General features: G+C 39.8%; 1 protein-coding gene across 2 annotated transcripts in view; it reads right to left on the bottom strand.

Moving 5' to 3' along the window:
- Window positions 1–220: 220 nt before the first annotated feature.
- si:dkey-91m11.5 (PH_BCR_vertebrate and RhoGAP_Bcr domain-containing protein) overlaps window positions 221–27,087 on the bottom strand; it is a 34,049-nt gene continuing 7,182 nt past the window's right edge. The window contains exons 2-23 of one of the 2 annotated variants that reach the window (XM_061816654.1): window positions 17,553–17,722; window positions 14,822–14,926; window positions 14,398–14,583; window positions 11,568–11,675; window positions 11,294–11,354; window positions 11,147–11,199; window positions 10,925–11,065; window positions 8,029–8,150; window positions 7,669–7,834; window positions 7,170–7,289; window positions 6,952–7,027; window positions 6,764–6,868; window positions 6,574–6,648; window positions 6,109–6,206; window positions 5,832–5,963; window positions 3,236–3,295; window positions 2,918–3,027; window positions 2,610–2,749; window positions 2,149–2,283; window positions 1,967–2,072; window positions 1,363–1,525; window positions 221–1,285 (exon numbers count right to left, since the gene is read on the bottom strand). In XM_061816654.1, coding sequence (XP_061672638.1) covers window positions 1,196–1,285; window positions 1,363–1,525; window positions 1,967–2,072; window positions 2,149–2,283; window positions 2,610–2,749; window positions 2,918–3,027; window positions 3,236–3,295; window positions 5,832–5,963; window positions 6,109–6,206; window positions 6,574–6,648; window positions 6,764–6,868; window positions 6,952–7,027; window positions 7,170–7,289; window positions 7,669–7,834; window positions 8,029–8,150; window positions 10,925–11,065; window positions 11,147–11,199; window positions 11,294–11,354; window positions 11,568–11,675; window positions 14,398–14,583; window positions 14,822–14,926; window positions 17,553–17,722 — 2,522 coding nt within the window. In that variant the 3' untranslated portion in view covers window positions 221–1,195. Of the gene's footprint in view, window positions 1,286–1,362; window positions 1,526–1,966; window positions 2,073–2,148; window positions 2,284–2,609; window positions 2,750–2,917; window positions 3,028–3,235; window positions 3,296–3,639; window positions 5,088–5,831; window positions 5,964–6,108; window positions 6,207–6,573; window positions 6,649–6,763; window positions 6,869–6,951; window positions 7,028–7,169; window positions 7,290–7,668; window positions 7,835–8,028; window positions 8,151–10,924; window positions 11,066–11,146; window positions 11,200–11,293; window positions 11,355–11,567; window positions 11,676–14,397; window positions 14,584–14,821; window positions 14,927–17,552; window positions 17,723–27,087 lie in introns of those variants that run through there. The other variant, XM_061816655.1, reaches the window with a different exon arrangement.

The raw sequence follows: 27,087 nt of genomic DNA, 5'->3' as shown, positions 1-27,087 counted from the left end.
AATTGAGGGTGTATTCCGCCTGTTGCCGAAAATCAGCAGGTAAAGGCTTCAATTCACGTGACCCTGAAGAAGCACTATAGAAAACTGATGGAATGAGTTCTGAGTAGTTTGTTTAAAACACTGTATCAGTAAAAGTACTGCACATAATGTTACAAACTCCCCTTCAAGGTTGTGAATGAGATCTCTATTTATGATAACAAAACACATTGTGACAATAATGTCAGATTGTCAAGTAAATCTTTATTTGTAGAAATCATATCTACACATTTGGTCAGTGTTCACTAGAAACAATATATTATACATACATCAAAAGAATTAAGTGTTATCGTGTATGCTAAGAGTTTAAATACTTCCAGTGATTTGGAAAAGTAACTGTTAATGCAAGCACACGGTGTATTTTCCCAGGTTTTTCAAAAGAATACTGTAAGAGATGAATGTGTTATAACCAATAAGTTGCTCTCAAGTTAAAGGTAAGATATTGAAGTAGGAATGCAATTAGGAACACCAAACAGCAACTCTAATTGCATAATATAATGGCAACCAACAAAAAGAGTAGGGGCAAAACACATAGAGAACCTACTATAGGGGCTTAAAAAAAAAAAAAACAATGCTGACATCTAATAAAAACATTGAAAGGAAAGATTTCAAGAGATGTTGCAGACACCACCGTGACATACCAATTAAATTTTATACATAAAAGTAAAACTTTCCAGTTTAGTTCGGGTCAACATGCCGGCATGTTGGATGCAAAATGTGAATTTCAGACTCATAATTTAAGACCTTAACAAAGGAGATGCGTCAACACAAAGTGAATTGATTCCTTGTGGGGTCATCAGCAGGGACTCGTGACACGAGCTTTTCTGAGCCAAACACTTTGAGATGAAAATCCTTAAAACAGTGACAAATGTTACAAATTCACCCTCTGTGAAGAATCGCACTAATGTGCAGAATGACGGGCAGCAAGTCATTACGTCAAAGAACATTACACCACGATAAAACATATTACAAAATAGATGTCGATATATCAGGGTGATAAAGGAGTAAGGTCAACTAACTCCAATCCTCATTCCAGGTCAGAAAAAAAAAAAAGCTTTGCACTTTCTGACCCGTGCAGTGAAGGTTCTACCACGTGGCAAAATTGGGCATCATCTATATTCCTTGTTCTGAATGCCACATCAAGCATGTAAAAATCGTGTTATACTTCTGTAGAGAAGAGAAGGCTTTGTCGTTTGCTGTCCGGTGTTGGAATGCTCTCCATCTGAAGAAAGTAGAGTAGAACTTGCACCTGAGCAGGAGACAAAGGAAGATGTGAATTAGCAACCACCGGCACGCAATGGCTCGCTGTATGCTTGCAAGTTCTACCTGAGCCATGACCTCCAGAGACCAGCTGTCGTTCATAGAGATTGGCTGTGAAGTGTTAATTGTAATTTTGCTGTCTTTCTCAGATGGCCGAAGCAAAGTGGGTCCAAAAACAGTGGCCAGATTGTGCAGAGACATCTTGTTGAAGCTCTCATTTTCAGCCACCCTATCACAGCAGGAGGACAAAAAAATTATTGATATTCAGGCTGGTAACGCGTGGGCACATATAACAGGAGTGGGCAAATGTTAATCAATCATCACAATAATTATCCACCATGATTCCAATAAGGTAGGAAATGGTGTCAATATGCATCATTTTATTTCTAGAAATCTCTCCAGATAGTTTCCTTTTCAAATGATCGCTTCTACAACATAGCTAAAGATCACAATATCACATCACTGGTGAGATGTTTTCAGAGGGGGGCATAGTCTACTTGTGTGTTCTTTGGGGGTTATCTTGTGCTCACAGACGGCATGTCGGTGACCCCTGACTCAAGGTTCTGCAGACTTGATAAAAGTTTGGCGACGTGACCTGTGGGCCATATGTTGGCAAGTCCTGACATATAATGTCATCATGTCCATGTAAGGTGTTTTTTTTTTCTTTTACCTTTTCAAGTGGTCAAGGAGAAAGAGAAAGGTGACCAGATTGGGTTCTGGTAGAGACAGCAGCAGGTTGAGCATGCAGCTCTCCTTGGCCACGCTGTCCGAAAGCGCTGCATGGCGACAATATTGTGCATTGACTAAAGTGTACTGAAAAAGGTTCATATTCAAGTGGAATTGTTGACTGACCAATGCCTCCGGAAAAGTTGGGGTATAACTCATCAGTGAAAAGGGGCTCCGGCAGCTCGCGGAAATATAACTTCAGCGTACCGGCGATGGCGTTAACATCCATGTCCCTCATCATCACGGACACATCCTTGTTGTCTGTCAGGAGCACAACATAAGATCTGTTACTTCAGCAGCTTTTGAGAGGCACTCCACTTTAGAAGATATTCATTGGTGTAGGGCCCCCTCTTTAACTACATCTCAGGGCATTGTAACGTTCATGTTCACCACAAGGCGGTGGTAGTGAGTTCCAAAGGTGGTGTGGTACAGGGGATATGTTGAATATCAAGTGTAGCTGAAATGAAATTAAGATGTATTTGTTGCATCTTAAATGTCCAACACAGTATTGTATGGTATATCGTTGGGATGTCCTCAGTTCAAAGCAATTGTAAAATCAACCTTTACCATATCAAAGTGAAACTCACTCAAATCAAAGGCAGCCTTCAGCGTTTGGATGTCCGTTGCAACCCCAGACACTCTGTAGATGCCCACTTCCTCCATCCCCCGTCGCTCTATCTCTTCGACACACTGCCGCACAATGAGGGGGACCTTGGAGCGCTCCCGTCTGTTTATGCACAGAAAAGCACACATTATGTATGGTTGTGTTATCAAAATAAAATGGATAAAACCCCTACTTGCCTCAACAACAGTATATCATGTGTTCCACCATGACTCAGAAAATTCTGCTATTTATGTTCCTTTACTGAAATGCTGAGGCAACTGATCAACTCACTTTGTTACAACATGAATCTTCACCCCAAACACGCCAGACTGTTTCCGTGAAGGCATGCGCTTGAGGCTGAACTCTCTGCTGGTAAACTTCATCGAAAGCTTGACCTCAACCTGAAACAGAAGATAACAGACAAGGAGGAACAAAATCTTGTTCGATTAGAGTAAGAAGTCCTTAAGTCAGCTAGGTATAAACATTATAGTGGTACTGCTGTTGCAGCAATAAAATGAAAAGTAAAATGAATATTTTCTTAAAAAGCTATTCTATTATTTTTCCTACACGGTTTGGTCACTTACAACTTTTATGTCCCGTCTTACTTACCCCATTCATAGCAATGACCGTCCTCTGCCAGTCTTTGTTTTGCAAATTTTGTGGATCCAACTAAAAATATAATGCACATAAATTACTTCAGTTGTTTTCACCATTAACCAAACAATTTAGCTAACATCAGCAGTCATTCATTCGGTATTGAATACTTTTCTAATTTTCTAATCTCATTATGGACCTTTTTATTGTTTTCTTCAAAAGCAATTATTGTTGAAAGTGATTTTTTGGCAAACAACACAACATCCCACTCATTAACAAAGAGTCTGTACCGTATGGCAGACATTTAGTGAACTACATAGACTACTCCTCAAGGAAAAAAAGTGCACATTTTCTCTGAAAGTTTGTTTCTCTGTTTTTGGGACATCATAAGCACAAGCATAGAGATACTTTATGTTTACCTTGGGTCTGAGCAGATTGCTACGGACTCTGTCCCAAATTCTGGCCCCTGTACTTGGGGGCTTCCTGGGGGTCATATCAACCTCTTCCTCCAATGCATTGATTGTCTGACACGCGCTTTCCTCACTGGGATTACAATCACTCATCCTTTCTGGCTGGAGCCTGTCACCCCTCTAAAAATTTCCCTTTGACTCACAAAGGGCAAAAAGACAAGAAAGGACAGCAAGGCTGCTCTACTCTAAAGACAAAGAGACCAACAGAAGCAGGAGGTCCATCTGGCATGAACGGATGTCCACTGACCACATTGCCTTGGCGAGTCTTGAAAATCCTCATCAATGAAGTACAGGCAAATACTTTCCAAACTTTCTATCTCCATTGTTACACAGAGTGCTTCTTCCAGCAGGACACCGAGAAAGGAACAAGCACATGCGGCCTGGTGACCACGCTGCCTTTGTGCGGTTCAACCTCCTCGCTGGATTTGAGAGATTAACTCCTGAGAATCCCCTCCAACTCTCATTATCGACGTGCTCATGCCTGCTGTTGCTTCTCGCCGTCACAAGTGCTGAATGTCAATTTGGCAATCTAAACTACACAGGATTGGCTACTGATTAGCACTATATGACTGCACAAATCCTACATTTGTGGATGCTCTCTTCTTCACAACTAAGCAATTATTCACTTTTTTAATTGATGTCAGTCTAAAGCAGTGATCCTCCCTCAAAGAGCAGGGGCCTTATTTAACTTGGAAAATAATCCTCATGCTAAATGTTCACTTAATTATTGTAGTTTAGTGTCCCACGAGCTTGTCATAATACATTTGGCACTACTACACAGGATGTACCCTTAAAGTCTGTACATTTGGTGTATAACTTTATAGCTTGGAAACATTTTTTCCATTTACAGCAAAGCGCAAAATTGTCCAGACTCATGCCACATGTTGAGTTCAAATTGGAATGTCACATGGAAGTTTTTTTTGCCTCAAAACTGTTCTAACCCACCTCACCAGCACCGGTAGATCAAATATTATTTTGTGTCTTCCTCCCTTGGGTGTACTCTGGACCGATGCCAACGGCTACATTTCGTCCAACCAAAGTCTAATCCACCCTCTGTCACAACACTCTATCAGAGGTCAAGCCTGTGTGACCCACAAGCTAACAAACACCTTGTTTCTTTTTGGAGAGCATTAGAGTCCCCCAGGCAGGATTAGAGTAAAAAGGCCTCAGTGGTCAGCAATGCAGATAAATCACCACAATGAGGTGATTTCAAAAAAGCGTCAACAATGCATTCTATTAAAGCAAAGCGGGGTTTTACTCTATAGCATCAGTTAAATTACAAAATTGAACTTTCTGGTTTGAAAATAAAGAGAAAATACTAAAATGTTGAAATTTTCAAAATTAATGGGGGAAAATAAAAGGTTTTGTGTTTGGCAGATCATTTCTTTCTTTATATGACATAAGTGGAAAGCATGCAAGGAAAAAAATGTCTGAAATCTGCATTGCATGTGACTCAAAGATCGAAGTAGTGGCTTACAAAGTTATGTCTTTAGAATCGACAACCCTTTTACTTTTTAATTAAAGAAAAGAAAAGAATCAAGCTACACTGGAAGAAAAAGTACATGAACCATTTGTAATTTCTTACATTTCTGGATAAATTGCTCACAAAATGTGGTCTGACCTTCATCTATATCAAAAGATTAAACAAATATAGTTTGCTTAAAATAATACTGCAAAAATCATCCATCTAAATATGTATTTTCATATTTTTATAGAAAATAAAGAAAACAATCCCAGGACAGAGAGGGAAAAGTTAATGAACAGGTCAGTGGTACAATGAATTTTGGACCCTTCCTCTTAATAAAACTGTTGCAGGTCAGCAAGATTGCTGTGATGTCTGAAGTGTGAAAAACGCTCTTGAGGTCATGAAATTTAAGAAATTCCAAAGGGTTTGCCTACTTTTTCCTGCCACGGTAGTCAGGTCAGGTTGTTGTTTACACTACTAATGCTGCTTTGTTCCAGCATATTATTGATAGTATGTGGTATATATGACGTTTTAGATAAAAGTAAATTACTTAATTCACAACTATTATATAGTGGTGGTGGTTAGGTTAGGTTGCTCACCATTCAATCCCATGTCAATAAAGAAAGTAGCAATGTTTTTTTAACAGAGACAACTGTGAAAATTGAATACAACATACCTTTATTTGTCCTTTGAGCAGAATCTTATCCGTCATCTCTCCATCTTCTTTGCTCTGCTTCGGTTTGCTGCAAGACTTCTCGTAGCAGAGCAGCCTCAGAGTCTGGGAGCCCTCCAGCTCAATCTCAAACTCCTTGCATGGAAACAAGAAGACAGCACCAGTGAGGATCCTTATGTTGTCACGCTATCCGCATACAACAAATATGGAATGCGACTGATGTGAATGCATGACAAACAAACCCACTGCTATGAGATGTCTTTCTCTATAAAGTTCTCACCTCATTCCAGCTGGGCTCGGTGGAGTCTCTGTACACACGCGTTTTGGCTTTGTTGACAAAGTAGCCAAAGGAATCCACCTCTAGAGAGCAGTAAAGGTCTGATAGATACAAGCAGACATAGTAGAATTAAAGAGCCACACATTATGCAACACAATGCACACAGACCATTTTATGATCGCAACCTACGCTTTCCCCATGATTGTATTACATTTGTAGAGTAACCATTTAAAAAAATGATTTTGACGTTGAAATAAACAATGAGAAACTAAAGTCATGTTTAAGGTTGTTTGTACACAGTGTTCCTCCCGACTAATCCCACTTGTTCCCTGTCCTTGCAGCTGGTCTTCCATCTGACATCTTTAGAAACACAGAATAAATTACTGCACAAAGAATTACAGTATATGACGTCAAAACTCAGCTCTAGACGACCTAATAAAGTAAAAAACACGAGAATATGTCACGTACTTAAGATTTTTTTGAGTCCTGTTGCAGAGTGTACAATGACATTCAAGAAGCCGTACAGTCCCGGGGATTCGTCATCTATGTAGGAAACAGAATTGATTACACAGCATGTTCCGATTTTTGAAAAAGTCTACTGAAGAAAACGTAGGATTTGAACTTAAAGCGTTAGTAAATAAACATTTGTGACCCTCACCCTCTTTATTCATGGTCACTGGAATAGTGTGGACAGTCTGGAGTTTCACACATGAGTTTGTCAGCATCTGCAGCTCCAGAGATGTCAAAGAGAAGCTCTTGAAACCTACAAAACAAAGTTTGGACATAATCACTGGGTGCAAACGGCTTTGGCATTGTCGCATATTTTGATGCCAGTAGATAACTTGCATTTCTTTTGCTGTTCACGAATGATCTCCCTCCATTCAGCACGTTCATAGTCTGACGAGATCAAAAATGTGAAACCCTGAATGGCAACAAAGCGTTTTTAGGGGTTACTGCGCTTTAATACTGCAATGATAAGCTCTCAACAGCAGAGGGCAGCATGAACTCATTAGCAACAATACTTCACCAGTTAAATGTAACTGGTGAACTCTTAATTTCTGGACCTTGCCATTCCTGTTAGCTACTCTGAAAGCCATGCTGGGTGACATGAGGAGAAGCAAAGACTCCTGCTCCGATAACCTCTTCTTCAGCCGCTCCATCACTTTGGGTCCTTTGGTGGTTCTCTATAGATAAACACAAGCAGGACTCATACTTTCAGGTTATCTTTGCATGCGGTTGATGTATGAGCAGTGCCTTAAGTGTAACTCAATACAATTGACCTGCATATAAACAAGCCTCAACAAACATACTGTATGCATGCAAAAGGGGTGCGAGTGAGAGGACTCAGTGCCTGACTTTGATAATAAAACGCCACGGTGCCTTGTTCCGTGGCACATAGGTAGTGTCTAAAAGCAGACTAGCATCTCTAGCATCTATCCAACAATAAATTCCACTTCATGTCTGTTTTCGTCCATGGTTTCTTTTCCAAGATTTTATATTGTTATGTTCTGTGGTGGCTCTGGAACCCGGAACCTTTTGTTCCTTGAAAATAATAAGTCTTACCTTTTCTCTTTGGATCTCATTCTTAATCTGGGACAGTTTGATCTTCATGGCATCAATTTCTTCATCTTGGACCAGAGGTATCGGGGTCGACTCGCAGTCCTCAATGGTCTGAAATGTCAGGTCGGCTAATGGAATGTACCACTTGCACTCATACTGTTGACCTTTCCTGTAAATGAACAGAATGGAAATACAACAGATTCACTTTATTGTTTTGATAAACTTTTGCATCTTGGACCCGAGGGAATGCTTGATTCCAAATCTACTATTTCATTTTGAGAAGCAATTTTTTTAAAATGTTCATTTTTTTATTGTTTTCAGAAGAACCGGTGACATGCGAGGTTCTGACTCGGACTCACGCACCCAGCGGCCTGTTTCTTCAGCTTGGTACAGAGCAGCAGGTCAGTGAAAAGGAAGACATGACGGAGTTTCCTGGAACCTTCAACCAACTCCACCATGAAGCGGTCCCTTAGAAGTTGACGATTCTGCCAACAACAAACTACAGTTACATAAGCTACGTCATTAGAACCCCTAGACTGGGATATCAATATCTCATTAATACATTTACCATACATCTGTCCACCACTACTGTAACAAGTAAGAATAAGATTTACTGTAAGTACAACATTTCAGATTACAACAGTGCTGCTTTCTACGAAAGTGTATTGCTGCCACACACAAAAAAATGTCACTATCACGTTATAATGTGATGTTTCATGTTATAATGTGGATATTTCACATTATAACATATGTTTCATGTCATAATGTTGTTAATTACATGTTATGATGTGAATCATTTCTTGTTATAACGGTGAAATGTTTCATGTTATAATGTGAAAAGTTTCATGTTATAATGTGAAATGTTTCCCATTAGAGCATAATTCATTCATGTTATAGAGTGACACCAGAAGACTTTAAATGTTTATTTATTTCACATAGGTGAAATAGTGGATGATGGGCCAGCACATCTGACTCTATAGAGGTTGCATGTGCTCCGCGTAGTCCCATTTCCTCCCACATCCTAAGGTATTGAAAACTCTAAATTAGCTGTGGGTGTGAATGTGAGTGCAAAAGTTTGTATGTCCATGTGTGCCCTGCGATTGGCATGTGACCAATTCAGGGTGTAGCTCGTCTCTTGGCCAGCGTGAGCTGGGACAGGCTCCAGCATTTCCCACAAAAATGGATAGTATTTCATGTACTGTATGTGCATTATATTTTGTGCTGTATTTTATTCATGGGAAAAAACGGCAGGTAGTGCCATCTTAGGTCTTGCTACATGGAAAACAGTACCCTTTTATCGAGATCTTAAAATTCGAATTCCTTTTCCAATACAAAAAATCAATACTTCAATCTAAAACATCAAAGTTGAGGAACTAAATACTTTTTTTTTTAATGGTCATGGCACATGTTTGGCTGACCACTTATGGCAAATCAGTTCATAGGGCTCAATGGAATCCCAAACTAGCGACTGACACTGCTGTGCTCTGGAACAGAGATCCAGTGGGAACAGAAAATCAGACAGGCTAAGGAAATTGTACCAAAAACAGACTAGATTATATAGCGTCAGACAAGTTTATGTATTGTATAAACATTTATTTGAAAACTGAATCACTAGTTTATTATACAACAACAAAAAAAGACATTGTTGGCGTTGGCAGGACACTGAAACTAAAATCTCTAAAATCAGTCTACTCCTCTTGTGTGAAGCACACATGGCTTTTAACTCTTGGCACTTTGACCTCAGGGTGGAGGCTGTTTACACTATGACAAAGTCAATGTGAGACTTTGTTGCCAAACACTTAACCATACTATGACAAAACAAGGAAATCCATGTAGAACGAGAGGCACTCTGTGTGGGTCTCTCCTGGTTTCCAAAACGTGTTGGGACGACATCCGCTTATTGCTTTGATGAGACAGAGTGAATGGTAACTGCTCAATAATCCAATGGAAAAAACAGCTGTTAGTGTACCCTTTCTTTTTTCAATCATTGGCTACAATGACATTGAGTATTGAGTACTATTAAATGTGTACTTTAAACTCAGCTGACTTCCCTGCGTAATGGGAGTTGCAATAGATCAGCAAGCAGGGATATGATATGCGACACTCAGGACAATGGGCTGCTCAAAAATGATGAGATGCTTTCCAGGTTAATTCTCGGCCATAAAAGTGACAGTACAGCCGGGAAGGATGGGAGGGAACGCTCAGTTAATCCACAACCCTTCCTCATTTGCGACACAGAGACCCTCACCTCCTGTGTTTGCACTGGTTAGTCATGTGCTTCCTTTGGCTCCACTTCCTTCCCAACTGAAGCAGACAGGCTGCGATATGAGTCATTGGCCCGCTTTTATTGGACCTTTCCGAACACCTTGTGCTTTGAACTGTTACCGTCAATCTGTACAATTAAGGGGAACCGTGGGAAATGTAATCTTGAATTCCATAAAGTCACTTTACCCGAATCCTATATACATAAACAATTAACATTTTGCTAAATGTCAAGTTGACATTGGCATTGAGCTCAAAGCAGCACTGTGCCAAATAACATTTTGAAAGAGCTGTATAGTCAGGGTGTATAGTCCTTTTTCATGTTTACCTTTTGCAAAGACTATTTTCCATGGTATACTGACATGTGACCGTTTTTTTTTTAATCATACAAGGTGAACACAAACAGGTCTGATGGAAAGTCAGCTAGGTAAAAAATGGAGTGGGCTTCAGGAGTAGCTGGTTGCACCAGTGCTTTATAAACCATCAAATCAGGAAAAGTAGCAAGGTGTGTGAACAAGCTGTATTTGTTTGGGTTTAATGAAATTAATGCAACCAACCGAATTTGTAGCTATACCTGCTGGACACTTGCACAATTAAAAGGCGTTCAGAGGCGCGCTTAAAGAAACAGAACGGCGTGAGCATTTATTCAAAACCAGAATCTCTGATCTCTTGATTATTAATTCTCAACCTTGGAAATTTCCTTAATATTGCTAAAGATCTATTGATGTACTTGGTATGTAGGAATATACGTAAAGGAACTAAGTGTACCTAATATTCCAAGCAATGTCATTTATACATTCTTAGTTACTTATTGGATCTAGCCAATGAGTGTATAAAATACACCCCCAATCCGTCTCACAATATTTATTTAGTTTCTATTTTGTATTAACATTATGTAACGTGATGCTGGTTGTAATGGATTACTCAATAGAACTACTTTATAGTACATATCTTTTTACATTTCTTATTCATGATTATGTTAGGTGATAAAGCTGACCTCTCCCTTCTTTATAGTCATTGAATGCCTGCGAGGGGTGATTTCTTCATTAATGCTGGAGAGGAAGTTCTGTGAGATGCGCAGGGCATCCTGTAACAGTGGATAGTCAAGGTGGCTCGAGGGAGTGTGCTTCAGTAAGTCCTAAAACAAACACAAAAAAAAAAAAACCTGCCAATTTTATTCCAGATTCATGCAGGTAACATAAGGCTCAGGCTGACTTACATGCAGAACGAGTGTGCTGCGTGTCACCCGGTCCACAGGCTTGTAAAGAAGAGCTAAAGAGATGGAGTCAGGTTAAAAGTGGTCATGATTCAAGCACTAGTACGAAAACTGAGTTATGCGAGTCCAGCTGTTCCGCTCAGCACTCACTCTCCAGGGATTTCTTCGCTGACTGGTCTTTGCTGTCCTTTGTGCTTTTGACCTTGAGATTCTGTCAGGAAGAAACAATTACACAATCACATAAGTGCAAGTGCGACACGGCATTGTGCAATTAAAACAGTCGGTGCCCCCACAAAGCGCTTTTGTGGCTCTTTATACTGCGAGGAGCACTAAAAACTGCCCTGTCATCACCTGTCCTGGGCTGCTGCACCACATCAAATGCTCAACTCCTGTGATTCCAGCTGTGTGTAGTATTACTACATACCTCAGATATCTGTGCAAACTGTGTGTTTGCCTGGCAACACTTGTCTGCAGTCGCCACAGCAACCTTATAGTTATCCACAAAGGCCCGGTAAACCCCGAGCTGGCTGGCCTACAGGACATGAGGAAAAAAAAAATTTATTCCCGCTAAAGCAAAATTATTACCTGGATTTAACCAAACAATTGCTGTAGGTGATTAATTACTGTAATTACTGCAGTGATTGTGGTTGTCAGTCACTCCTTATTTGAAAGATCATTTTTCAGGAAGTTGTGGTCAAAATAAAAGCTTGTTGATCAGGGGTATCTGATCAAATCAATATGGGATCAACTGGTGATGTGTTCAATCAATAGTGGCTCAACACCTGTGTATTCTCACGAAAGCCATGTTACAATGCAAACAAAGGAAAATATGCTTTAAATTGCAGGGAACGATAAATATTAGCGCAATGGCAAGGGGTCTTGTAATCTGTTGAGTTCAGGCTGACCCTCTTCCAGAGTGAGCGGTGCCTCAACCAAAGAGACAGATGATGTGATCCATCCACCAGGCCCAGGTGTTGCTCTGAACTCGATTTAGTTATTTAGTAATTAGTCATTTCAACAATAGTATGTGCCCCGACATGGTGGAAGTGATGTGGTGTAATGAATAAGCATGTTTTTTTTTCCCACGGTGAGATACAGTTCCTTCCAAATGTATTAGAAAATCAAAATAACTTATTTTATTTGTGTTGTACACTGAAAACAACTGGGTTCTGGCATCAGGAAAGGGACTGAAAACATCTGGGTTCTGAAATGAAAAGATGAATATGAGAAAACATTTCATCTTTTATTTACCTCTGGGTCTGGTACTGTTGAGGAAAAAAAGTCCACGCATGTGTCATGTGAGTAAATGTATGAGAAGATGTGACTGACAATTGTGAAAACCAGAGAACTGTCTGGCTTGCCAGGGGGTAATAATGAAGTTGAGAGAAGATGGAAAATCAAGTCAGAACTAGTGCATAAACATAATCTAGTAATCAACAAATTATTAACTACTAAATAAAGATGTTCAACAGGTCCATCAAGTAAAACAGCAGCGGGTGGTGACAGAAACATTGGGAGAAACTCAGGAAAAACAAAAAGAGACATTTGTTAGTGATAATGGCATCCTCGGGTCCATCGAAAGGAACAATAAGTAAATAAGAGACTGCTCCCATCATTATTCAATGGTGAACATTTGATATTTTCTTCAAATAATCAATTTATTTGTTACAGTATCATGTTTATTCATTTATTGGGAAAACAAATGTACAGTATTTCTAAAAAGTATCTTTTGATGACTGCCAGTAATTTAACTTGTGCAATTGCTCACTTTAGTCTGGCCAGTTTCGTAAAGCTCTTAAAGTGCCGGTAGCTGCTGTTAAGCCTCTTCTAAAAAACAGTGCACTGTACGATACCATGTTAGCAAACTCAAATCTCCCTTTCATAGTCAAGATTGTTGAAAAAGTTATTTTTAATCAACTCCGCAATTTCTTGAATTCCAATAGACTTTTTGAAAAATTTCAATCAGGTTTCTGAACTCATCATCTGCTCTAATATAAGTGCTAAATGATGTAGTGTAAGGTTGAATACTGACTCAGGAAAGGTATCACTTTTGGTCTTGTTGGATCTCAGTGCGAACTTCTATATGGTAGGTTTGAACAGGTGGGAAACGTGGGTAGGACTAAATGGAATGGTCCTCAAATGGTTCTGGTCCTATCTGGAGGAAAGGAGCTACTTTGTAATCATCAAAAGTGCTCAATCTCAACAAATGGCAATGACCAATGGAGTCCCTCAAGGATCAGTTTTTGGACCCCTCTATTCAGTCTGTGTATGATACCCTTGGGTCAAATTTTGCAAAACTTTCATTTTGACTATAATAGCTATGTAGATGACACATATTAAAGTTAAATACTTTGTGGATCGAGTATAAGAGGCCCTGTAGCTCAGTGGGTAGAGCACTGGTTTGATAAACCAGGGGTTGTGGGTTCGTATCCCACTGGGGCCTCCACTCCCTGAGAAGGGTTGCGTCAGGAAGGGCATCCGGCGTAAAAATTGTGCCAAACATATGTGCGTTCATCTGAGATGACACACTGTGGCGACCCCGAAAGGGACAAGCCGAAAGAAACTTACTTTACGTTGTGGATCGAGTATGAAGCCGTGTGGATTTTTTCCTTTTGAAATAAAGTTATAAAAATAAACCTGTTTTGCCTCTAACAACAGATAGATGGCAACCACGCTAAGTTGTTGTGTCACAACTTGCCTCGGCATAACACTTGGAAGAGAATGCGAGGCAAGTCAGGGAGTCTAAGTGATTTGTCACGTGTGTATACTGTATATAAGTCCATGCGTGAATGTGTTTTTTATCTTATGCCAACATCTAACAAGCTCTTCTCCTCCAACCTCCTATGGAACCTTTTGTTCTCCTTTATGTGTGTCATGAGGTGAGGCGATGCTTTTATGGGGCAGAGAAATAACTCCAGGCAGTCTACTCACATGTGTTCTTCCAATGATAACATTCAAAGGAAGTGCTCTGCAAAATGGCAACTGTATTTAAGGTATATTGACTCATTGAGAAAGTAATGTATAGTTTCAGACTTCTTTACGTCTTTTTTAGCTGATGGCTCTCCGTTGTCATAAGAAGCAGAAAAACAAGTTTTGACTAATGTGTCAAAACATGTTTTACCTGATTATTTTCTCCATGCTGATATGCATAATGCATGAAATGGTTAATTTCTAAACTTCTCTAATCTTTTAAACTTAACACTAATTCACAGCGCATTAAGCGGAAGTTAATGAATCTTAAAATGAGCTCATACCAGTCTCTGGAAGAGGTCTCCCACACACTGCTGGTAACTCCAGTCTTGTACACGAGGAAGCAGAGCGTCGTAAAAGTCTTTATGGATCTCATGGAGCTCTGGCACTTTAAAGAAAATCGTCTCTATCTGCTGGATGGTCAGCATTGGTTGCGATGTTGTGGCAGCGGCCTTGAGAGGCTTCATGGGCTTCAAAAAAAACAAAACAAGATTACTAATGAACTCTACTAAACCAAGATTTTCGGATTTAAATAACTAGCTATTGAGAAATTCTGCAAACAAAAAAAATCTGGTACACGAGGATAACCAAATTTAAAAAAAAAGCCAAATCTATTTGGTTACCCATTCCAGCCACACACAACATGACCATTATCTCTGACAAATGTCAGAAGTTCACAAGGGAAGAAAAAGTGTGTGTTGAACATACAATTAAAAGTGCTTCGAGATGGCTGAGGTAGGTCTCCTCACTGGCCAGGATTCCGGACAGAACCCACTTCCTCATCTCCACACCTTTTTCCTGATCCAGCTCAACCTGACACAAACATGGACATGACCGAGAGAAAGCAGTCATATTAGGATACAGCAGTCTCCTGTTGACGGATGTGCAAAGTGTTATTACATGAGCGCACACATGTGGATACAAATATTGTTGTAAGATTAAGGACAGAGCATATTTTATTATATTCTGTACAGTTTTAACATTCCAGAGCTTCTCTGTCAGACACTTGCGGTATCTTAAAGAAGATAAATCTGGTTCTAGACTTGGACTTATTATTTCAATAGGTCAAGGACATCAGTCATCTTCAGTGCAGGCTATCATGTTGACGTGACAAGCTCAGCCATAACATTTCCCCCAACGGTGTTGAAGACCACCAAGAGTACATTTCAGAATACAAAAACACTACGCATACGGGATAAACACAGAAACGAGGAGGGGAACCAGCTCTCTCTCTCTCAAACATCTGTTTGCCCACGCTGTGATTGCTGTGTGCGCAACATTCTGTTTTATACTGAGAAGCCCTCTCATCTGGCTTGGGCATGCATGTTGAACACTTTAGCTGCTCAATTACACTTTAATAACAAATAACCATCTCGCTGTCCACAGCTGAGGGGTCAGGAAGACTATAACCAGTAAGTATAAAGCTAATTATGAGTCATTTCATAAGTTTCAGTTTTGGATAATGTGACATGATACACAATGCACTGTTAGCGTAGTGCTACATGCTGCGGCCTTTCGTATAAACAGCCTGGGTCAGTGTCCCAAATACACAATGTCGGTCCCAAACCTGAATTAAACAATAGGTGGGTTGCGTCAGGAATGGAATCCGATGTAAAAACGGTGACAAAACAAATCATGTAAGTAACCCCTAATGGGACATGAAAGTCCCAACATCCATCCATTTGCCATAGTGCTTGTCTTATTAGGGTTGGTGGTGAGTGAGCAGGAGCTAATCCTAGTAGAGTTCGATTTGACTTTTGGCAAGCAAAGGGGGTACTTTACACCTTGGACTAGTTAAACAGGACAAACAACTGTCTTCCCATGAACACTCACAATCACGCCAAATCCCCAAATGATCAGCATTCCACCTCACAGTTCAGAGGCTCGTTGTTCGCATTCAAGCTCTGGCTTTCCTGTGCAAAGCATGCATGTTCTCCCTGTGCTTGCTATGCCAAAGTCAACTGGGATAAGCAGCAGGTTGGTGGTAGTATATTTTTTTACTACCCCCGATGTGCAACATAGTGGTTACACAGCTCTGAGAATTACGTGAGGTCCAAGTTATCATCTGTCATGAGTGGGACACTCTGCAAAATGCCTCCTTAATGGTCTTGTTCACTACTTTGGTCTTTTTCACTTAGTAGAGTGCTGGTGTTATGGTTTCCTGAAGTACACTAAGTCTGTGTCAAACATGGGTGTGCATTATAAATATTAAGTTATAGTACTTATATTCCACGACTTGTCAACGGTCTGCCTGTCCTGTTTTTGCCTTGATCATTTTTTATTACTGCAAAACCAAAATGTTTTACCAAAATCTACAATAAACAAGAAGAATCCAGTTGCCTTGGTACAACCTTCACAGATTCCACTCACTATGTATCGGTCTGCTCAGTGGTGTGCCCCTCAGTCATGTTTCCTTCACTTCGCATGCTCATCTACTATGAATTCCTGCTTTTCTGTCACTTCACTTAAAAAATTCACTCTGACTGACTGATTTTTCAATTTAAAAAAAACATCAGAATAAAAAGATTCAAGTACTGTGCAGTAATATGGGTGCATATGGCCTAAAACAAAAAGTGCTTCAAGGTAACAGACAAACGGCTAGATCAGATGACCCCCTGCCCCAATTAATACATTATATCGAGTTTCCACTGTATATGTGTATTTGCTCCAACAGGCTGTTGTTATGAGTCATGAGCAGGCAGTCAGCTGTACATGACAGGTAAACAGCATGACAATTTGTCTTAAACTGCAACTCCAAATGGTTTTAATAAATGTCCACGACATCATCACTATCAATAGCATAGTCATAGCACTTGCAAATAAGTTCTTTGCCTGTATATTCCTTTTTCCACATTACAATGGCAGCCGGGGTGTCCGGGTCACCGCAGCTGGTTTCAGTGTGGCTTTAACTATGCCTGCGTATCCAATGCATACTGCTAAATGTTTAAAAAAAAAAAAAAGGCACCAGTTTAAAAGTTACTCGTACTTGGTTGACAACAGCCACAGACGTGTGGCTCCTCCCCACAAGTGGCTCTCGAGGATCATTTATTGCTATTTTATTGCTTGTAATTCTTAAGACGCTCTTCTCTTATTACTGCCCAGGACATTAGTAGAATTAGCTGCCACATTACAAAACCTTGTGAAATTGTGTGTACTAATGAATGACCAGTGGGTGTGTCATTCATTACGTTACAGCTGAAAACAGCCAACGATAGCTGAAGATGCCGAGACGCTACATTCAAAACGCAAATGAAACATTACAATTTACATTTATCGATTGAACTGCTGTATCACCTCAAATTGCCAATTATGGTTCGTAAAGGAGTTATACAGATATAAAGATTTTTTTTTTTTAGCCTTTGCACTATGACCTTTAAACAGCAGCAACAGTACAGGCCAATAAATCTTATATAAGATAAGCTCAGCACAGTAACATTACCGATAGCGTAGACTCCAGGGAACCAGATGACTGGGTGTCTTGGCTGCATTGACTTTTCGAATGGAGCTGTGGCGAGGAGGGAGGAGAGCCCGTGAGGGACACAGCATCGTGACAAGATTGCTCCTCAGAGTTTTCCAGTTCATAACTAAATGACGCCGGTCTCTCGTTATCTGTCAAACACAAAAACCAAATATAAGCCATGTAGCAATAACAGCTATCAACCATGAGTTGTTTTTAAATAATCAGACCTGTAAAATTTTTGGACAAATTGCCATGATGTCTGCCGTTTAGTAGAAAATAACAATGTAATTGTGCATCTTATGTAGTTATACAAACAGAAACGTGCTGTTATACAAGAGTAGTCATTGTGAATGTTTTATTTCACCTCATTCTGTAGCTATCAAAACAGTTTAACGTTTTTTAACAAAAGCAAAGGGTGATGAGGTAAACCCATTGTACCACAATCTAATACAACTGTTTCTTATGCTGCCTTTTAGCCCAGTCATCATTCCAAATAAGAATTGGTTCTCAACTCACTTACACTTGTTACGGAAAGTATTCAGACCCCATTACATTTTTCACTCATTTGCTAAAATAATTTTAAAATGAAACCTAGAAAAGACACAAGCTGATAGTGATCACATGCAAGAAAAGCAATTCCCAAATACTGTAAATCGTATGGTAACCCGTACCCAAACATTGGACATTGTGATTGCCAATGTTTACAACACCAGGAAGAAGAAAATCAACAGGCATTGCATTCTGCAATTACTGCCAGAGGTCCTTGATTAACTTATCAGAATTATCAACATCTTTGTCATAAATGGGATTTACATCTGTGAGTGAGGATCTCGACTCAAGAAGCAAAGAAAATTATCTAAGCATGCATCTACCACAGTGGTGAAAGGTTTGTAAAGAGAAACTAAAAAAAAAAAATCTTGAAAACAGGAAAGAGGATTCCGGAAAGTGAGAGGATAAAGCTGAGTCACCATGGAGAAGCCGGGGAAACCAGGCGCATTTAACACAGCGGCTCTGTGACAAAGGACTCCAAGAAACAGAGAGGACCCAATCGAGAAGGGAGAGACGTGAATTGACTGTGTGAGGAAGAGATGAGGACCGGCCAAACAGCTACCTTTAGCACACAGGGGAAGTCCTGTGCGAAAGGCCACTCTGTGCTCCAGCGAGATTATACATCAGGGGATGAATAACACATCCTCTCTCAATCAGCACCCTCAAATCCTATACATTCTGACCTGTTATAGATACTGTACCACACCAAGGAAGTGGGTACATTTAAATACAGTAGGACCACAAAGAGAGTAAATGTCTGTTTTGATGTGGTAGGGTTAATAAACTTTAGTCGTTTGAATGTGACAGTGTGAGAAAAGGGAGATCAAAGATTTTTTAATTTGTGGTCATGATAAGAATAGCTATTTTGCGATTGAGGGGTGCCTGGGGTAGCTCTCTCCAGGAAATTCAGCAATTCCTCTTCAACATCAAAGGGAAACAGGCCTTTTGCACAAGGTCATCTTTTTATAAGCAGGCTCAGCTCTCACCTAGAGCATGCGCTCTATATTGTACAATACTAACCGTACAGCTAACTGAGACTTTTCAAAGTTTAACTTTGCCTCGTATGAATAATTAAAAGTGTCTCTCTCAATATTTGTGTCCACAGGGTAGTCCAATACACAACATCATGTAATTTAATTTGGAAAGACAAGATTTTAGAGGAAGGTAGAAGAGTTTCGTTTTGTTTCCCTGAATCCATTTGTCTTTCCCTTCTATATTGTTATTATAAGTCACTTACCTTTAGAAGGCTCTTTTCTTTCAGGGCTGTCAAACTCATTTTGTTGCAGGCCATACTGTAGTTACGCTTTCTCTCAGAGGGCCCTTATGACTGTGATACTTTATAAAGGTTTAATCGCCTCATCATATTATTACATATACACAACAAATTGGTGGATAGCTAGTTTTGAAATCAGAAGTCAGGGACAGAATCAACTATTTCAACTTACTGTAAAACCCCCAAATGCTTGCAATATCTCAATATTATTCCATCCATTGATCCATCCATTTTCCAACCCATTTATCCTCCCAAGGCCATGGGTGCACTGGCGCCAAACTCAATTTTCTCTGTACACGAGGTGGAGTGCACCCAAAACTGGTCGCCAGCAATAACAGGGCACATATAAACAATCTCTGCACTCATATTCAAACTGGAAAATGTACAGTCTTCAATCAGCATACTATGCATGCTTTTGTAAATGAGGGAGGAAACCGGAGTACCTGGAAAAAAACCCACACAAGCATGGGGAGAACATGAAAACTCCACACAGGCGGAGCCAGGTTTGAACTCAGGACCTTGGAACTGAGGCAGTTATGCTCACCGCTCAACATACATATATATATATATATATATATATATATATATCCAATATGACAATTCATAGTTTGTCATAGATATTACCAAGGACTATGGAAGTTGATGCACACAATTTGCTGATTCTCAGGCCAAAGATGTGGCAAGCCAGATCTGTTTCTTGGGCCTTGAATTTCGCAACTCTGTTTAATGTACTTATTCATCGCGGAGGAATTTTGTTTTCAATCTGGAAAAACATGTTAGTTTCTTCATGACTACATTTCTCAATGCTGATTGATGCATATTAGATATCACAGTGAATAAATCATTTCCCAGATTCCACTCTGCAGTGAAAGTATCACAAAACATCCTGTAGCTGGATAGAGGGTTCCATGTCCTCCCTGTCTCTTCCTAAAGCAGCTCAAAATGATTTCAACCGTGCAATAAAGCTGTCATAAATACTCTCTAATGACCTTACATAAGTGCTGAGCCCACCAGTTGTGGATCAACGCGAAGCTGTATTTGCGTCGGACTTTGCCTGAACTCTGTAATTTTGTGTTTTTCAAGAATTTCACAATACAGTACTGTAATTTCTTTCACATTATTCCAGGCCTTTTTGTGCCAATTATTCAGACTGCTGTTTTTTCCCTACACTTACACCTTGAATATGCCATGAATAAAATGCCAATGCTAAAGCAATGCCTCAAGTTCCCATCTTTTTTTCTGGAAATGGATCAGTCATCAGAAAACAGTGCTGCTTTCTTACGCATGTGGGGAAAAAAGAAATAAAAGGCATAATTTTTGGTTATGATATTGATGACAAAGCAAAGACATCAAATCCCTAATCCTAATCCGTGCAGATAAACTACGGCAGCAGCCAGTGACAGATGTACATCTGAGACTGTTACAAAACCAGCGATTCAGTCTCACACATAATCATTTGGTTTTATTTTGCCATGCCAACAAGTCAAAGATCATCCTTCAGCATTTGGATCAAAAGTGAACACTGACACTGATAAAATACACAGCTGATACATACACCTCACAAACGCAATGGTGAGTTGAAACTAAAAAACATCACCATTACCTATTTTGGATAGAAGCCAATCTCGATCAAATAGGATTTAACCAGTATGAAACTCAGCAAAGAGGTTTATTGATTCATTCAGCAGGGAGAATAGTGGCAGCCATCATTCCCTGCATGCCTTCTGGGAAAAGGCCGAGGCCAGTGGACTGACAAGTCATTGATCAGTAAGTGTAGTGTTCATACCTCAGGGAGGGGCTCCCGCTTCTCTTGCATGCATTGAAACATAATTAAAAAAACTTGATAAGAGTGATTGAATCAGCTCAGAAAGGATGTGAATTGAATTTGGTGAAAAGTTGAAGGATTAAAAAAAATAAAATCAAACAGAATAAAAACAAACAAAAAAAAAATCCAGTAAATGAATGAGGGGAGATGGTACAGAATGTTCCTGCGTAAATATTGTTGTCATCTGGAGGGATGGATTACCACTTTGGGGGGAAAAAAAGTAACATTAGGTGTGAGATGTTAAATGTTCAACAACACATTATGGCTCCAGCGAATGGGATGCTCCACTGAACTTTGTAGTCACATGGGAAACTGTAGCAGCCACAAGGGCAAAGAGAAAGGGAAGGCATGGAACATCAAATGTTTGTAACTTTGACTAATGGTGGTTCAAGTAGAACACTCAGAGCTTTGTCTCTGATGCACTTCACAGTGACCTGTTGGGTGAAATTGTCTGAGGTCATGCAGGCCATCCCAACTCTACAAAGGTTCATCATAGTAGCCCATGTGAAGGTCAATAACTCAAAAGAATACACTCAAATTCCGCTGTTCATTATTGAATAGAATTGCATGACTTCATTTTAAGAAAGGTTTTTCTAATATTTTACTTGCGTGATTAAAAAATATGAAGGACAATAAACATAAATGATACAGAACAATTGTTTGTAAGGGTATGTACTAGGGATGGGGATTATAATGAATTAATAAAATTGTGATTGTTTAGAAGGGCAGCATTCACACTAGTGCTGAGCTGGTCTAACTGAGAGTTTTGAGGTTCACAGTTCAGACCTCAGCTCTGGCCTCACTGTAGTATGTTCTCCTTGCGTTTGAGTGCTTTTTGTCCAACAGCTATGGCTTCCTCCCACATTCCTTAAACATGCATGTTAGGCTAACTGTTGACTAAATTGATCATAGGTGTGACTGTTATGAAGCATAAATGATTGTTTGTCTATATTGGCTGTGATTGGGTGGCGACTCGTCAAGGTTGTACCCTGTACCCTAAACCCTTGGTGCTGCTGACATAGGTTCTTGCTCACCTGCTACCTGCATGAGGACAGGCAGTATAAAAAAATGATGTATGAACTTTTGAAAATTCTGCAGATTTTGTGGAATTTGTTGTTTTTCAGGCCTTGAAGAAATTGTGTCCAAAAAAAAAAAAAGGTTATTTCTTGCTATTTTGTGTCCTGAAGAGAAACACGAGATAGGCTACACAAAGTCGAGCTACATCCAGACAGACCTTTTTTGTGGCTGACCAGGATTCATTGTTAATAACTTTACAAAACAAAACAAAAAAAGTACTCAAGATACCACAGCGTGAACAAGTCAACTCCCAACATAACCCAAATTGTGAATACACCCATGTCACCTGAATCATTTTGTCAGGCATGAAAATGCTTTTCCAGAGCCCAAGAAGGCATTAAAGTCCAACTGATTTTACGAACTGTTTAATGTATACCAAATGTAGTCAAATGGTAACTGACAAAAAATGGAGTAGGCCTGTAGCTTGCCATGAATCTGGAGGATCTATAAACGCAATAGTCCTCTGTGGGATGTAGCAAACTGTAAAAATATTACCCAAAAGATCCGTGTGTAGGATGGAGGTTTTTAAGTCACACGGCCTTGGGAATCAGCGAGGTCCACCGCATGCGCCTCTCATCTGCTCTAGGCCAGCCTAAAATTAGTGCCAGTCAGTGAACAGTATCGGTTAGAACTGGGCCGCCCAGCCAGGCGCACCTACTAATCAGTGTGTCGAAATAGCTCAGGGTGGTGAGACCACTGCCTGTAATGTATTTCATAACAGCAATAATCAAAGCCCACTAGCTCCAATCTGTAAAAACAACTTGTGTAGAAACAAATTTAAAAAAATAAAAAAACACAATACACTAAAAGCAAATTGACTATTATAGTAAATGGAAAGGGAAGTTGGTATGGTTGCCTGGGGAGGTCTGCCAAGTACGACTAGAGGGTTATGCAGCATTAACTTAAAATACAAAAAAATGTGGTGTTTGTGATTTTGAAGAGAAAATGTATTTATTAAAATACAGTCATCCATCCATTTACCAACTTTCTACACCTGAGGACACCCTGAACTGGTTTCCGTTGCATTCACATCTAAGATGTATACATCACAAAAGTAGACATAACAGTAACATTGATCCCTAAAAAGACAGAATGACATACTTTTATAAGAGCAGGACTTACTTTGAGGTGATGTGAGTGATTGTGAAACATTAAACAATGAAAAAGCCACAACTGAATTCCATCTGACTTATTGCTCACGCTTTGTAGGTTATTAGTTCTGTTTGTTAGCTGTTGGCAAAGTAAGAGTTTGCCTTTGCTTGATTCTTCCCCTTCTGTTTCCTTGTAACCTTACACAGACAGGCTTTATATTTGTTTAAAACAAATTGTGTAGACTAGTAATGTAACAAGCCCCACAGGTCAGGTTGTCTGTTGTGAGAGAGGTGAACTCATAGCACACTTAATGTTTCATTATCCATTTCCCCCCACACCCTGCGAGCAGCTGAGACATTCCATTAGTATTTGCTTGCCAGCCAGAAGCACAGAGAGCCCTTTGAGTGTGACCTAGGACGGGAACTGTGACTGCAGGACCAGAGACGCTGAGGCTGAGCACGAGGAAGGACCACAGTGCCAGGGGAGGTCCGCAAACTCATACACAGGCCAAAGATTTCTTTTTTTCCCCAGTTACTGCATCTACAGCAAAGTGTTTGACTAAACAAACTAAGTGGGTGAACTAGTGAGCACATGCTTGTCTGGTTCTTAACATTTTGTTTTGTTTTATGTTTCCAAATAAGCAGCACAAACAGCCCATTCATAGATTTTAGTGTGAGAGCAGCTGCCGGTGTCAGACCTCCTGTCATGATGGACTCCTGGCTTTTGGCTAGTGTGGGCTGCACAGTGCACAGAGAAACTAACAGGTGTATCTTACTCTGACCACGATCGCGACCATCACTTCCGTCGGTGGGCTAAAGTTTACTCTACGAAAAGGAGAGGCTGCATTCTATAGCTTCCGTGACCACTACACGTTAGGTGCTGATATATTGGTACAATCATAGGTTTGTCTGGGCTACCTTGAGAGTCCTCAAATATTAACAACCCTGAATTTGACCAGAAATATCAACTACTGTAGCTCAAAAACAGACTGAAAAAGCAAGTAGTGCCACATTCTGCACTGAGGCCAAAACAGAGCCTTCATAAACAAGCAGTGACAGTCATGGCTGACGAACCTAGACTTTGTAAAAAATGAAGAAGTTGAAATACTGATTAATACATCAATTCACAGTACACCATGAATAACAGTTTAGGAATTGGATAAGACGTGGAGTTTTTAGTTTGAAGGCATATTATTTTGAGAAGCATAAACACATTCTTAACAAATTGGGCTTTAGAACCAGTGTGTCACAAAAATAGAAATTGTAACAACTTGTTGGAAAGATGCAATCCAGGTTACGTTTGAAACAAATGAGCATTGCAACAGTGCTATTAAGCGGAAAATCACGCTAAAACCCTCCGAGAAACGCATGAGTACTGAGATATGATGGTCACCAATCTTAAATTCCAAAGAAGGACTTGAGGGCTGTAATCCTGAGCTTGATAGTACTAACAAACAATTCAAGCATTTAGAGTAACCCGCAGACATCATGCAAACACCCGTAGCACCGAAGGCGATGAGCAGTGTGACGTCACGAACACTAGCCTTAGGGCTGAGAGATGATGTTATAACCCAGGGTGCGCAGAAGGTTTGGGGTCTTTTTCTCAGGTTAGGATTTATAGGATTGTTGCCTGGTCCAGATCTTCTTTTTTTCCCTGATGACTGAATTTACAACGGGGAGGAATATATTGATAAATAAAATTTAAAATTAACCCAATCTGTGCAACTAATCATATTGATAACATGTAATTCTCCAAACACAGAAAATTAAATTGCAACTTTTCTGATGATGTGAGACTTTTCCAACTTTGGCACCCTCCGCTCATCTTTTTTTTTTTTTTTAATACAAATTCTTCAACTTTGACAGAGGCTTGATTCATTGTTTCCCATTACAGCACAGGACTGTAGGGTACGGGCTAAGCACAAAATACAGATAAGGGAATCCCCAATGCTCACCATCTAAAAAAAAAAACCCTCTTGTAAATTCCTATATTGACAGCAGCTCCATCACTGCATACTGATGTGTCTTGCACACAGAGAACCTCCCGAGTGTATGGCAGACATGCAAAACTACTACTCCAGTCAACTCCTGGCACAACATAAAATACTGGAATTAAATCATGAAAATAAGCAAAGAAATTAAAGTGAGGTATAGGTAGGATGATGTGATTGTACCAGTAGGACTGTAAATAGTACAAAAAGTGGGGGGGGGCATAATCGCATTTTTGTCTTGTCTGTCTGTAACAGTAATTAGCTCATGTAGGGTTCATGGTGAATGATTTAAGATGTTCATGGTGAATGATTTAAGATGTTCGATGGTAAGAGAAATGGTTCCCTTAATTCAAACTGAAAAAAGTGAAAATTAATTATTTTACAGGGAACCCCAGCTATGGGGCCAAAGCCCTGGAGCAAATAAGGAAATTTTGCGGGTAATTGACTACCTCTAAAAAAAGGTTCGTAACTGCCCCAAGATGCCACAAGAGAAAGGCAAAACACTATTTTTGTCGAAATGAAACTCCTCAACTCACAAACATATAGTATTATTTTATAGCACCAAAAATCCCAAAAGATCTCAGCAAAACTTTCTTCAGCGTGAGCAAAAAAAACAATTAATAACTATTTCTTTCAGCAAGTAATAGGGGATAGGTATAAAAAAATACAGAAATACAACCATATTTTCATTAATATTATGGTTTCCTGCTAAGCACATGTGCTCCCGATTAACAAGGTCTCACGGAAATCTACATAATTTTGAGTAATCCTATGCATTACCAAACAACAGCAAACTCTCACATTTGTACATTTACACTTGGCAGAGGTAATTAGTTACAAAATACTGACACACAATGGCATGAATGTAAGTGCTTGCCTCAGTATTCCCACAATCACAATTGAGCCACATCCCATCAATTTCAATTCACATCCAGACGCTTCTTCAAGCCGCTATACATAAAATTTTGCCACTGGCATTTAAGAGCCATGATGATGATTAATTATGGCAAAATAGACCCACTAGAGAGCTGGCCTCCTTGAAGTGCCCCTAGCTAATCCAAACTATGTCTATAGTCAAGATTGACAATTGGCCCAGATAGCCAGAAACCAGGAGACAACAAGCATTTTTATTCTCACAGACAAGAAAAAAAGGTGTCTCAGGATTACAGACAGTAAAACAGATGATTAGCATGCATTGACTAAAAAGTGCACATGTATACACACGAAAACCCTTGACAATCTCAAATAGGCAAGCATCACGACTGCAGTCCAGTTTATGAGGCATTGCCTAATAACCAACATAATGCTCTTCTTACTAGGTAAGCGTACAAAGCTCATTAACAATGAGCTGAAGGTAGCATTTTTTTTCAGGGTGAAATAGATTTTAGCCGTAATTTTTTACAATAAAATGAAAAGAACAATAAGGCTTTGTAGCTACTCTCTGCAAGTTCCTAACCACAACAAAGATCAGTTTATTGAAAGTGTGCCTCGACCAACTCCTTGCCCAAATCTTAATCCAGATACAAATGTTATTACAACATCAGAAAGTCAATCCAGACATCTGGTAATTCATTATACAAGGATCACATGAAACAGCTGTGCCGTTACAGCAGCACTAAGTCTCCTTTGGACAAGGGCACTGCCCAATGAGCACAGTAGCATGAAGATTTAACACACTCGGTGTCAAATAAGGTGATGTGCTTTAGCA

Source organism: Syngnathoides biaculeatus, chromosome 4, assembly GCF_019802595.1.
Source record: "Syngnathoides biaculeatus isolate LvHL_M chromosome 4, ASM1980259v1, whole genome shotgun sequence".
NCBI lineage: Eukaryota > Metazoa > Chordata > Actinopteri > Syngnathiformes > Syngnathidae > Syngnathoides > Syngnathoides biaculeatus.
This window is presented reverse-complemented; position numbering and strand designations above follow the sequence as displayed.